We start from the raw sequence: 14,303 nt of genomic DNA, 5'->3' as shown, positions 1-14,303 counted from the left end.
GGCAGTTATGGAGTAGCAATGAAAGTAATTCTATGGATGGGGACCACTACAACACGAGGAACTGCATTAAAGGGTTGCAGCATCCGGAATGTTGAGAACCACTGCCCTAGAGTGTCACGGACAGATTAGTTTTCTTTTGAACTTTTTTCCTGTCTTGTACAGCGGTATCAGCCCCATTTCCAAAGTCCTTGAGATTCTTGCATATCAACCAAGAAACAGAAAAATCCAAAATCTGAGTCTACGGAACCATTGGTAAAAGCTGAGTTCCCTTGCATACAATCATGGGCTGCTTAGCGAGATTAAAATTCTGCTAACGACTGACTCGATATACAATTGTGATACCATGAGACTGTATCTCCTAGTGGCATTGTAGCTGTCTTTGTTTGTGTAAGTACACTATACTGTTTGTACAGGAAACTAGACAGGGGTCTGTTTAACCATGAGCTTGTTCTTTTATATAACACAGTGGCTCCGAGAAAACCTTGTGTGCTATGTCATCTCCATATGCTATCATGTGGGATTGTAATTCACCTCCATAGATATTGTCAGAGAGAAATGCATGACGTTAGTTTTACTTCTAAGTTTTGAAGAGCATCATGATAGGAGGCTAGCTGATGCCCCTGTTCATCAGCCCGTGCCTGTCCACGTTAGCTCACTGGAGCTGCATCTGTGTCTTCCCCCAGTTCTGTAGACTCTCCAGAGGTGTATTCAGGATTTGCTATTTGGAGACCATTCCTCATAGGAAGACATCCAGCTTGATCAGAGGTCAATGGGATGGCACACAGCTGGTAGAGCCAACAAAGCAACTTTGACTCAGCCAGCTAGCTATGTTTCTTTTGAACCTCAAAAGTTCTTTGCTTAGATCTGCAGGCCTTACAGCAGAAAGATACATAGGATTACTCTCATACACATTTTGATTTGGTAGAGGGGAAACAGGAGTGTAGGTTGGTTCCAAAAACATTCATCAAGAGCCTACGCTTCGCAGGGCTGGAGAAGCAGCAGCTATAATGACGGATTGCTGCACCCCGCCCCCTTCACAGCGTTTCCTGATAGCAAAGGCATACAAACAAGCAAGGAAGAAGTCAGTTGAAATGACTGGGAAGGCTCTGTCTGAGAGGCCGTAAGCATGGAGGCTCCCTGGACGTACAGAAGAAGGGCATTGGCCACGCTACGCAGAAGGGAGCAGGAGAAGGCTTTAGAATGTTTTCTGGATGAGAAAACCAGAGCGTAATAACAAAGGATGAGTAAGAATTAGCCAAGGGAATGAGATTATGACGCGCAGCAGGAAACACTCCAGGAAAAGAAAATGCCACTGAAGGCTTGAAGCTGCGTTGGCATCTGGGATGCTGGGCAAGTGCATGGAAGTCAAAGCACAGAGAGAACACGCTGAGGGGTGTTGACTGGAGAGGAGGGGGCCAGGCCACGGAGGCCTTCCTTCAATGGAGAATCATGAAGTGGGCTTAAGAAAGGGAAAAACATGACTGGAGCTGGATTTGAGGAAAATGTTTTTGGAAGATGACCTTACCAAGGACAAGTGTGATGATGGAAGAACCCATTTCGGAGGCATCGAGAGGCTCTTACCGGCAAGAGATGAGGGGGAACCAGGGTGGTGGTGGTAGAACTCTAGCTTTGAACAGGAAGGGAGAGATCAGGTGCGTGAACAAAGCTGGTTAGAGAGATAAGAAGAAAATCAGTGTCGGGGCTTGGCTGGCAAGAGACTCATGGTGCTGCTCCGCCTGTGACACAAGCAGCTTCTAAAGATTACAGACTCATGCTCCATACTTGGAGGTGTCACTTGACTCTAGAAATGGCTGTTGATGACCTTGGCATGCTGCTTCATTGGAATGGATGGGGACAAAGGCAGCATTACTGTAAATTTAGGACTTACTGGGAATGAGAAAGTAGAGATAATATGGTCTTCAGAAACCCAGTTACCATAGAAAAAAGAGATGTTGTTTAGAGATGGATATACTGAGCGTGGTGTCGCACGCCTGCATTTAGGGAGGCAGAGGCAGGCAGGTCTCTGTGAGTTCGAGGCCAGCCTGGTCTATAAAGTGAGTCCAGGACAGCCAAGGCTACACAGAGGAACCCTATCTTGAAAAACCAACCAACCAAACAACCAACCAAACAAAAAACCCCAAAGACATAAACAAAACCGAAGCCTCATACTCTTTTTAGTATGAGGCTAATAAAGAATTTGGATGATGGATGTCCAAGGGGTCAAGATCAAGATGATAATAAAAGTGACTCCACTTATAGTAAAGCTTTTCAGACTTCAATCCCGGCCTTTCTGTAGTTTAGAAGTGGTTGCGCTGATTATAGATTGTCATACAGCAGGTAGAGACAAGACACAGCAACTAACTCTAGCCAGAAGTTTATAAATAGTAGTTCACGTAAGCTTGATGTATTTGACCCAAATGACCCAGGACACCCTGTAGGTAAAGGTTTGTGAGGAATATAATCAGAATCTGAGGAAATGGTGACCAATCTCTAGCACACAGGGTTGACAGAGTTTTAGTGATGATTAAAGCATACCAACCGTGCAGATGCCCTGTGTCTTCACATAGAAGTGTGTGAACAAGTCTGAGTCATTGCAGTGTGGGATGACATGAAGCAACTGCTGCTGTGCAGTGCTGAGCCTTGGCTTTGAGGCCTGGCTCTGTCTTGTGTTGCATTGAGAGACATCAGCGTACATTAATAACAGCTTGTAGTTCTAGAGGGACAGACCTCTGTCTGGCCCTCAATGTGATAAAGTGGGCACATGACTTAGACACTCGGAGCATTTGTTCCTTCATTTCTAAAACAGGCGTACTAATACCCACTACACGGGATTGCCATGGTGATTAGATGAGCAAATGTGTACGCAGACTGTCAGGTGTGCCACATTAGTGCCCACAAACACACACGATGCCCGACAGCTGTTTGAACGATGTGTGAGTGAATGCAAAAAAATCACTGGATGACCGAGCGGCCACTTATATTGGAATGTCACAACTCCCCCCCACCCCAGCTTCAAAAAGGGGTTCACAATAGCATCCTTTTATTTATAGGATTTTATAACGGAAAAAAAAACCCAAGCTATTTATGAAAAGCACTTCATGGCATGGGATGTTTTGGAAGCTGAAGGAATAACTTCACTAAGTCTGTAGGCCCTGAGGTGTAGGTGGTGGGAGGATCAAGTGGACGCTTGACTCCTTTTTCTGTAGGGTCCTAGCAGGTTCTCTACAGGAGAAACAGGCCTGTCAGTCAAGGGCTTGCTAACTTGATGCCTATGCTATATTGTCACCACAGTTCATCAGGAAGAACCAAAATAAACAGGAAGCGCAAGGACCGCCTGCTTCCGCGTCCTTGTCTTTAGAGGGCAGAAGGTCTCCCAAGAGATCCTGGGAAGGAGGCTTAGGCTAAGTGACAGCCAAGCAGTAACTGCGAGGGAGCTGCTCAGGGTGCAGGGCACAGCTGCCAAGCAGTTCTCCCAGGGAACGCACCCCTTTGGAGAAACTGGTCTGCAGAAGCAGGAGGTTCAGCAGGTAGCTCTGGGGCTGAGTGAACCTTCCCTGTGCTCTGCTGCCATATCAAGCACATGGCGCAACGGTTTGCTCGGCGGCCCCCGGGGTTTCCTAGTTGTGGTTGCCATCAGCCATTTACTACGAAGTGTCTTCTACTTCTCTATATAACCAGCGGTGGGGGGGATACCAGTGGGTGCAGAGGGCCATGCGGTGAGCTTGTTTTTTGTTGTGGACCCTGGGGGTTCCTGTGGTGGGTTTGTGTGACACGTAGGTCTGCGCTGGATGTCCCTGCAGATGTGCTCACAAGGAAGCTCTGGTTTCTCAGCCTCTGTTCTTGCACCGTCTCAGTAGGTGCCTCAGTAGGTCCCACCACCTTTGGCCACAGTCCCCCACGGAGCACTCTGAAAGCTCTTCCCTGCTAGACGGGGTTGTGCCACCCTTCACGGCATTTTATGGCTACCATGTTGCCAACTGGCACTTCCTGCTGTGTATTGCAAGTGGAATTACCAGAACCTGGTTGAGAAAGCACTAACCTCGTGGTCACCCTGCTTCTTGCTGAGGTAGTCCTTGGTCACTTCTATGGAGTTTGTGTCGGGTGGCAACTTGCCCTTCAGGAAAAGGTCAGCGAGTATAAGGACAAAATTGAAACAAGTGTCAGGTCCTGGCCCAGAAAGCCTGTTCTACTCAGTGATTGGGTCGATGATTCTGTGGCACAGTTCTCACCCATCTCACCCTGAAACTCCACAAAGGAGAAGAACTTTTGAGGTCAAAGTCACACCTGCTGCCACGGAGGGCTTGTGTGTGTGTGTGTGTGTGTGTGTGTGTGTGTGTGTGTGTGTGTGTGTGTGTGTGATGGTGTTGACTGCTTTGGCTATTACCACAACTCCAAGTGAACCCTAGGCTGCTTGGAGAAGGCTGTAAGGGTGCCGCAGGCTGCTGAGGTGAACAATGCACCATTCATAGCTCACAAGGGCATGCCTGTCTCTGAAGCCAACCAAAATGGGTGATGCGTATAAATGTCACCCTACAGTCTTGCTTTAGGTGCTTAGAGCCAATTAAGAGGGTGACATAGTAGGAAGGGGAGGGGGCAATGAAAAGACACAGAAGGTGCCAGTTTTTTTCTTTCTTTGGCCCAAGAGAGAAAGCAAGTGTTTGCCCCTTCACAAGTCTATCTACAAATGGCTGAAGGACCTTTAGTTTGCCAGGTGACCTTTGCAGGCTTTTTTTTTTTTAAACTCTTCTCATTTGTTCTATAAAGCTGTGTGACGCTATGTGCTAGGAGATAGTAACATGGCCTCAATAAACTTGGTGTGAAAAGCTTTTTCTTTTGAGAGTTTCCGTGTTCTTCCATGGCTCAGGCCCAGGAAAGCAGAAGCCTGTCCATCTGGTGTGAGCAGTGAAAGGAAGATCCCAACAGGTGCCGCCATAAGCCTTCTGCTGGGGAGCCAGGCCAGGGCCGCAGCCTTGTTTTGATCTTTGCTTAGATGGAAGGCTGTAGAAGCGCACTCTCCCAGGCTGGTTGAGGACTCTTTGATCTGCCTGTGCCTAATAGGCTGAGCTCTCTTCTCTGTTTCCTCTAAGGACGAAAATAAACAGACAAGCTGAGTTTGTGGACAGCTGCATAAACAGGGCAGTTGGGAAGTATGCGAAGAATATGTGGGTTGTATATACATTTGTGCATGGGTGCCCTCGATCCGTCTTCTGCGTCCTTGGGATCATCGCTTGATCTGAGGGAGATTTCCATCTAATGCAGGGAAATCCGGGCTGTTTTATGATCTGAGGGGTTTAAGGTCTCAGAACTTTGGGGCAGCAGCATTTCACATGGGCATGGATCATTTTGAGATGTGACAGCGACCGAAGGCCCATGATTGTCAGTGGCTCTACTTAGGATTTCTTCAGTTGACCTTTTCTTACACACAGGGTTTAGGTGGTTCTGCATGACTGTAAGCTAATGTGTGCACTCTGAGCCCAGTAGAGGCAGGTTATGTACATCAAATGCACTTTGGGCCTGCATGATGACAACCCACGATGGTTTCCTTGGGACAGAACACCATCATAAGTTGAGAAGGCTCTCAGTGAGACCCTCTTTAATGTGCCAAAAGGCTCCCCACAGTCAGGGCAGAAGCTTGAAGTGCTTTTCTGGTTTGGTAAGTCTATATGTGGATATTGGCCTTTGCAAGGCTGAACCCAAACTTGCCTTTTCAGTCTCCCTCTTCCTCCTTCAAGCGGTCCTTTCTTTCAACTTAATGGGATTTCCATTTGCTTCCTTATGCAGACACGGAGCCCTGGAGAAGGTGCTCTCTTCTCTCTTACTCCTTTTCTCTCACCGGTTTCTATAGGCTGTGCAGACTGTCTTTCTTTTTAAAGATCTGCTTATTCGCTAATGCACCTAGCCCAGGCCACCATTACCAGCTCTGACCCTCATGGAGGGTGATCTGTCTTCACACTGAATGACATGTATGATACAATGAAAAGCTTAGGCATGCCCCTTAGGACCCCAGGAGATCATGGAAGCTGTGACTTTCAAAAGGTCACATAATTTGAAAACTTAGAAATTAGATTTGTATCATGACACAAGTCTCTACTTTTGTAACCTTTCCTCTCTAACCTATTATGGATATTATTATTATTATTATTATTATTATTATTATTATTATTATTATTATTATTATTATATTTTAGTCTTCTGCCAAAATCTTTTCAGAATCCAACTCAGTTGCCATCTTCTACCAGAGCACTCATGCACAGGGTTTCACTCTTTTTATTGAGCATCTAGAACATGTAACATCCTTGATTCTGCTTGCTTGACTGTCACATAGTCCCAGAATGCAGGAGCCTGGAGCAGGAGAGTTTTCATGAGTTCAAGGTTAGCCTTGAAGGCTAACCAAGGTTAGTGCTATATAGTTAGTTCCCATCCGTCCTGTACTACAGAGTGACTCACTGTCACAGACAACCAAAGAAAAATGTAAATGGATCATATTAAATTATGATAACCGCATATTCATCTAATATTATTTGTGGCCATAATCTTAAGCACAAATGTAAAGAGAGGCTTTATTAATAAGAATCATATAAGTATCATTTAATCCTCATGATGATCCCATTGCATAGGTTGTTGTTGTTTTTTTCCTTCTCATTTCATTTCAGAAGAACAGGTCTCAAAGACATTAATTCCTTCAGAGCTATCCAACTTGTTGGTGCCCGACTCTGAACCCAAATTCAGGTCTGTCTGACTCCAAAACCACATTTGGATTGGTGAACTGTCCTTTCCTCAGGTGAGCCGTCTGGAGACACAGGAGTTAAAGCCTGGCTGGCGATTCCAAGAAGCCTTCATTCAGAGAGATGACCTACAAGTTCTACTGGGACAATAGCCTCTGTAAGAGATGTGCCTGCTGTGACAAGGACACTTTAACACATTTCACCAGAGAGCTGAGAAGGGACTGTGTAGGATGGACACATGGTTCTTCTCTATGCTGTCTGTCCTCAACACTGATTGATCCGTAACCATCCTTTTTCATGGTCTTGGCTGAGGGAAACCTGTTCTCACAGTCGACGGTGATGCTGACTTTCACTTTTGGCGTTCATATAAAATACAGGGTGTGGTGGTGATGATGGGCTGAGAGACCATACGAAAGGCTAAAAAATATGTCGATAGATTTGGGGCTGGAGAGATGGCTCAGTGGTTAAGAGCATTTGCTGCTCTTGCACAGGACCTGAGTTTGGTTCTCATCTCCCTCGTGGGAGCTCAGAAACTTCAGTTTCGGGGAGTCTGGCACCCGTTCCTGGGCCCTGTGGGCAGTAGGCATAAATGTGGTGTACATATGTACATGCAGGCAAAACACCCATGGATATTAAAAAAAATAGGTTAAGTATGAAATTGCCAAAGAACAAATAGAATATTTTCTATTGAAAAGAGGGTTGAAAATGCAGCCACGAGTTTTCCCCACTGTTAATGAAGCCTCCGCTTGTTTTGGCTCTCTGGAGCTATAGTCAAGGCCCATCACCCACTCATCCTCAGTCCACAGGCAGCTGTGAAGGCAGTTTCCATGTTCCGTTTATTATAAAAAGCTGTGGGAAGAAACCAAGGAAGCACTGACAGGGCATCTAATGACAAATATGACAGTGTCTCCAGGAAGCATGTTCCTGGATTTGCTCTGCACACATGTGTTCACATGTCCTCAATTGTAGACTCTCTGGGTCCCAAGAAGTCACTTGGTTTAATATTCTTTACCCTGTAGGGTCACGTTGGGTGCCCGTCTCTGTTTGTGTGTGGCTGATGTGGAGAAAGACTCAGCTTATCTCTACATGGAGCCCCCAGGCATCTTCACAGAACACATTTGATAAAGCTATCATCTGTTTTATGGCTTCTTGAAGTGTAATCATCCTTCATCTTACTGTTCACCCATCCCTACTTCATGGGCAGCTGCTCAGGCGTTTTCCAACTTACATTTACTTATTAGATACACTTATCAAGTAAGCCCCTGGGTATCTATGAACTATTAAGCTTTCTGCTGTGTATTGTTATTCTAAGTTATAGCCCTGGACTAAGGTGTGTTTTTAGATTCAAGTTGAGGCCAATAGGAAAGACAAACAAACTCCCATGTCGAGTGCTATGATAAAAATGCATGCATGATGTTCCCTGATGACAAAGGAAAACCCTCTCTTCTCACTTGCAATGGAAGAGGGCCAGAAAGGCATCCTGGGTCTCGCACCTTGATTAGAACTTGAAACACAAAAGCTTCCAGTTGGTCCCCATTTCCTCAAGATTCCTTCACGTCTCTCTAGTGCCACAAGTTGGTTACCAAGCCTCCAACGCATAGACCTGCAGCATCTGTGCAAATGACTGTAAAATGTTAGAAGGTGCCCAACAGGCTGTTGAGATTTTTCCAGTATTTACTTAGTGTATTTGATATCTATATTCTTTTAATCTACTCCCTATTTACTTGTTCATTAATTCATTATTAAGATGAAGTCTTGCTATTTAGTCTAGGCTGGTTCTGAACTTGTGATCCTCTTGTCTCGTCTTCCTGAGTGCTTGGATTACAGGCATGCCTCAGCATGTCCAGTTTACTGCTTACATTATTTTCTCAAAGCCATCTTCAAACTCATTGTTTTTAGTTGGAAAGCATATTAAAACATTATCTATCTATCTATCTATCTATCTATCTATCTATCTATCTATCCATCTATCATCTCTCTATCTAGCTATCATCTATCATCTATCTATCTGTCTTTCTATCTACTGACTATCATCACATCTATCTATATATCATCATCATGTATGTGGAGACATGTGTATGGCATGGCATATGTGAAGAAGTCAGAGGATAATTTGTGGGAATTGGTTCTCTCTTTCTCCTGTATAGGTTTGGAGACTGAACTCAGGGTGTTAGGCTTGGCAGCAAGTGCTTTTTCCCTGCTGAGCCATCCCGCTGCCCCCCAGTGTGTTCTAAAAGTTTGTTCTTGTCCTCTAATAGTTACTTCTATAAATAAAATAGCATCTTATTTCATGAATATGAAAATTTTCTCATTTCTCTGAGGATGTTAATGAGTTTTCTTTTACTTCTCTGAATTGTCTTTAATTGAACCAATTTCCCGGTTTTTTTTTCTTCCTATTTTATTTTTGGCCTTCATGTCCAAGGCTTTCTTCAAGCATTTAATGAGTTGGGCTGTGTCTTTATATACCAGAGTGGAACTCTACGCCACTGAGTGGGAAGGGTGTGTGCACAAGAATGGCTGTGTGCACACCCCCTCAACAGGCGTGCTTCCTTTTGGGGTGTCCAGGTAGGGGGAAGGCAGTCCAATTGGGGGACACACAGAATTATCAGTAGATCTTTGGACAAGGCTATTTTTTACCTCTTGAGAAGGGTCCCTTCAATTTTTTTTAGAAAGTGGCCTGACACCAGCCAAGGATAATACATATAGTAAACTTTGAACCCCTACCCAGATCTAGCCAATGGGCAGGACATTCTCCACAGTTGAGTGTGGACTGACTTTAACACGAACTCTAGTGCCCCATATTTGACCATGTCCCCTGGATGGGGAGGCCTGGTGGCACTCAGAGGAAGGATAGCAGGCTACCAAGAAAAGGCTTGATACCCTATGATCATATACAGGGGGAGGAGGTCACCCTCAGTCACAGTCATAGGGGAGGGGAATAGAGGGGAAAGCGGGAGGGAGGGAAAAATGGGAGGATACAAGGGAGGGGATAACAATTTAGATATAATATGAATAAATTAATAAAATATTAAAAAAAGAAAGTGGCCTGACATGGATATAACTTTTAGGGTCAGGAGAGCTGAACCCAAGCACGGTTCATATTAAGACTCTGCACATACACACCCAACACACACCATCTTGCTCTGTGGAGTCAAGTTCTTATGGATCCTGGAATGTGGAAACCACATTCTCTTTACAGTCTAAGCTGTGGGGCTGCATAAGAGACGTGTCTGAATCATATCCAAGTACATTCTTGGACGGGTTCAAAGTCGATCTGTGCTACCCAGATCCTGTGGTCTCTCAATGCTGCAGTGGCCTGTTATATAAAGAAGAGTAGCAGAGACAGGGGATGTAACTGAGGATGTGAGCAAGGCGCGACAGCCAGCAGACAGCACTGGAGTCTTTGGGGGAGTGTGCTTAGATAGCAAGTCTGTAACTGAGTTGTGGGCTCATGTGTTTGATGGAGTCTGGAAGAGAACAGGAAGAAAGCGCTGAGATGAAGTCCACTCAAGGGCATGTGTAGGGGGAGAAAGCTCACCAACACAGAGACAGGAACCGAGATGTTTCACTGCTCATCACAGGCTCCCATCAGTCTCTCAACAAGGACTATAGGATGTGTGCGTGATGGCACATTACTTCTCAGCTCTGGCTGCAGAATTAAAATCAGCCGGACCCATCGCAGGCCAGTTCCTCAGCATTCTTTGGTGTGAGGCCCGAGGGTTACTATTTGTTAAAAGTTCTTGAAGTCTGTAAAAGGAACAAATAAAAAGAAAAAAATTTTAATGTTCTTAAGGTCATTTTGACTTGGAACTAGAATGACAAGTCTGTGGCAAAGCATGAAATATGAGATGGACTACTTTTAAGGTGATCTATTGGAGCTCATACCTTAAATCAGAGTTTAAGTTGTAGTATGAGGTGTCTATAAATCAACATAAGTAGCTCATGAAATGTAAGTTAGGAGTTGACAAGATGGCTCGGCCGGTAAAGCCTTGTTCTCCTCCAGCCTAATGGCTCGAGCTCAGTCCCTGGAACCTATGTGATGGAAGGGAAGAACCCGTTCCAGCAAGTTCTCCTCTGACCTCCATGCATACACTGTGGCCCACACTCCTTCATACATAAAAATAAATAGATGTAATGAAAAAAGACTCATGTGATGAGCATAGCAGAGGGAGTTATTTTTTTGTAGTGGAGATTGTTGAATAGTGCCTCTTAGCTGAGGGCTTGTTTTGTGTCTGGTCTGAAATGTGCTCTGAAGTAGAGACAACAGCCCAGATTCTGAAGAGATTTCTATTTTAGATTGAGGACAATGAAAATAACAAGCTTGAAGAAATGAAGATATTTGATGCTAAATTATGTTTGAAAATTTAAGTGCAATAAGAATGTGAAGATAGTTTGGGCGTGTTTTGAAAAAGTTTCTAGTTCCATATCTAATTTGGATTTTGTCATAAAGAACCCCAGAGAATAGCTTAATAACTTAAGCAAGGGCCAGAGAGCATTGCTCTTTCCCAGGGAGCATTGCTTTTTCCCAGGGAGCATTGCTCTTTCCCAGGGAGCATTGCTTTTTCCCAGGGAGCAGTATTCTTTCCCAGGAAGCATGCTAAGCATTTATAAAGGATACCTCTTACTTCCATGCTGTCCTTAGGAGGCATGCATTGTTATCATCTCTGCTTTGCAGGTGGAAAAGCCAAGGCATATCAGTTGTCACATGAGATGTTGAGTGGTAGAGTTATACTTTTAAGCGAGGCTGTGTGGTTGTTATGCTGGGCTGGCCAGCACTGGCTGTAGGACCAGAGGAAGCAGAGGAGAGGCCAGTGGGGACTGTGACTTGGTGACCGCTTAGAATCAGTAGATGCCTCCACCTAAGTTTTTGAGACAGGTCTCTCACTGAATCTGGATATGTCTATAAGCTGGCTGTCCGCCTGCCCCAAGGCTGGAGTTACAGGTCTGCACCATACCTGGATTTTTACATGGAGGGGGGTGGGCATGGGGGTGGGGGTCGGGGTTGGAGTTGGCGGGGGCTGGGGATCTGAATGCAGATTCTCATGCTTTTGTACGGCACATACTTTACCCCTGAGCCATTTCCCAAGCTGACAGTGTGTCAGGGCTTCTTATGCCATTTTCTGGAATGCAATTTTATGTTTTGGATAATGTGGAGTACTTGTAGGTTTCTGAGAGAGAGCACAGAGATAGAAAGTATTGTCTTGAAAGGTAAAAAAAAAAAAAAAAAAAAAGTAAATCCTGGAGACATGGAAGGCCAGATAAAAAGATATCTCAGTAGTCAGAGCAGGAAGGTGGAGAGACCTGGGCATGTGGGGAGTGGAAGGGCGGACGAGAAAGAACAGGCCAGGTTCACAGACCGCAGGCATGAAGCTGACATGAGTGTGAGCTTCTCTGTGCTGTAGTAAGAAGGGAGGGTTTAGGGTTGAGAATATATATTCTTCATAGAGTTTTAAGAAAAGGACAAATGGCTTTTCTTAACTAGGGTAAGTTCTGTCTTAGCTCTAGGCTTATCAGGACTATACGACCTTTGGTTCAGCTCAGTGTTGTATATAATTGAATTTTGGCCTCTCTGACTAAGGTGTTTTATACGCCTTATCTAGGAAGTTCTAAGATAAAGGGATTACATTAATTAAATACAATCAGATTCTGATGCCGGACTCTGACAATATTTCTCAACAGGCCAGTAAATTGTTTTCTTATTTCCTTGTTTTCTTTTTGGGTTAAATAAAGCTACCAAGTTTTTTTTTTTTAAAGAAGTCCAGACTGCTTTCTACCAGACTCCTTCTTCTCTGAGTCTGAATGCTCCCTGGGAAAGAGCAATGTTCCTAGTCCTTGTTTACGTGATTAAGCTATTCTCTGGAGTTCTTTATGACAAAACTCAAATTACATGTGCAACTAGAAACTTTCCCCAAACATGCCCAAACTACCCTCACATTCTTATTGCGCTTGCCAGAAACATCTATACACCCTTCCCTGGGCTTCCATGAGGTTGGAGTTCTGTATCTCACCCATGCCTTTACGTCATGTTAGCATGGCATGCAGATGACCTCAGTGGGGAGAAGCAGGCAGCAAATCAGAGTGTGTTTATACCTCTGCTGTGACTGTAGTCATGTATTAGCTTGAGAAAGACCTTGAGTCTTGATTACTCCTATCAAAGCTATGTGGAGGCTAACTGGGCTAGGTGCGAGAAATTCAAATGCATTCTTACTAATGATTTTCATAAGGGCTAGAGAGTTTAGGCCAAAAATAATTAAAGTGAACAATAGCACTGTCAACAACACTCCCAAATAATGAGACGGCAATTATTGAATGAGTGAGCTCATTGTCCTTCTTGGCTCCAGGCGCTAAGCGCCTCGTGATAACTGCTGCTCACTTATACCTCCACTTAGTGCTGCTGTTGTAATTTTGACCTAACTTTCATTTGTTTTCATATAGTTGGTCCGCCATTTGCACAGAAGATGACCACTTGAGTCCCCCTCCTCATTATGAGCTTTGTAACTGTGGCTTCCATATTGTGGCACTTCCTCAGTTCACTCCCTGTGATAGGCCCCATAATTAGGTTCTTAATAGACGGCTTGGTGGTGCTATTGATGATAATGATGAGTTTTAAGTGTGTGCCTATTGCCTAATAGGACAGCCTCTTTGATGTGTTCACTGTGTTGTGTGGTCTCTGCGGGGCCAGCTGTTCTCTTCTTGGCTATCCCTGCTGCACTCCTTGCCCCCCCAATCTGCCGCCATCCCCACCCCAACCCCCCTTCTGAGCTATCCAAGGCAACAAGCTTGCTTTCCTGTAGCTGGCCTGAGACTTAAGACAAGCAAGACTATCTGTTCTAGTAGCCCATTTTCAACCTCTCTTTTTTTTTTTTTTAATTCCCAAGAAAGGCTACATTACCTGTTCACTGTAACCAAATACAAGCTGAGGACCAAACACACCCTTGTGTATATGATACATTTAGTCAAGGCACCAAATTGTTTTGTATCTGTGTTGTTGCGGTGGTTTATTCACTGCTTTTTTTGTGTGGTTCTGGGAATCAAACCTAGAACCTTACGCATGTTAGGCAAATATTTTACTAAGTGAGCGGTAACCCTAGTTCCTCCCTCTCTTTATGGCTGGATGATTTTCTATTATATACACATTCCACATTGCCTTTATTCATTTATCAGTTAGTTGATGGATATTTTCCATGTCCTGGCTATCATGAAAAAAAAAAGTTACAGTGCATACAAAGTACAAGTGTTCCCTCCCTTTATTTTTGGTGTTCTGAGACACCAAAAATATGTAGGTGTCTCTTTGTAGCTCTAGATGTCTCAGAAGTCTCTGTGTAGGTCAGGCTGACTTTGAACTCACAGATTTCTGACTGCTTTTTTGCCAGAAAGGCCTCTCTGACAAAAGGACTTCAGTTCTTTTGTTTATTTTATATGGATTATAAAATGTTAGGAATAGAATGGTATTTAGCAGAGTCTGGGAGGGTAGTGGGAGGTCAGGGGAAGTTGATTAGTGGTACCATTGAGATAGGATTAAAAACTGCTGTGCCCTTACACAAAAAAGTGACAGACAACGATATATATATATATATA

General features: G+C 44.4%; 1 protein-coding gene across 2 annotated transcripts in view; it reads left to right on the top strand.

The window, feature by feature from the left end:
• BARX2 (BARX homeobox 2) overlaps nucleotides 1-14,303 on the top strand; it is a 67,988-nt gene that overhangs the window by 22,567 nt on the left and 31,118 nt on the right. The window contains exon 1 of one of the 2 annotated variants that reach the window (XM_084783256.1): nucleotides 6,834-6,882. The exons of the other annotated variant lie outside the window; for it this stretch is intronic. Within the exon in view, the coding sequence (XP_084639382.1) occupies nucleotides 6,849-6,882 (34 nt within the window). The 5' untranslated portion in view covers nucleotides 6,834-6,848. Of the gene's footprint in view, nucleotides 1-6,833; nucleotides 6,883-14,303 lie in introns of those variants that run through there. 2 annotated transcript variants of the gene reach the window in all.

Source organism: Acomys minous (assembly GCF_964271855.1).
Source record: "Acomys minous genome assembly, chromosome: 5".
NCBI classification, from domain to species: Eukaryota; Metazoa; Chordata; class Mammalia; order Rodentia; family Muridae; genus Acomys; species Acomys minous.
The sequence above is the reverse complement of the archived record's forward strand: the minus strand, read 5'-3'. Positions and strand labels throughout refer to the sequence as shown.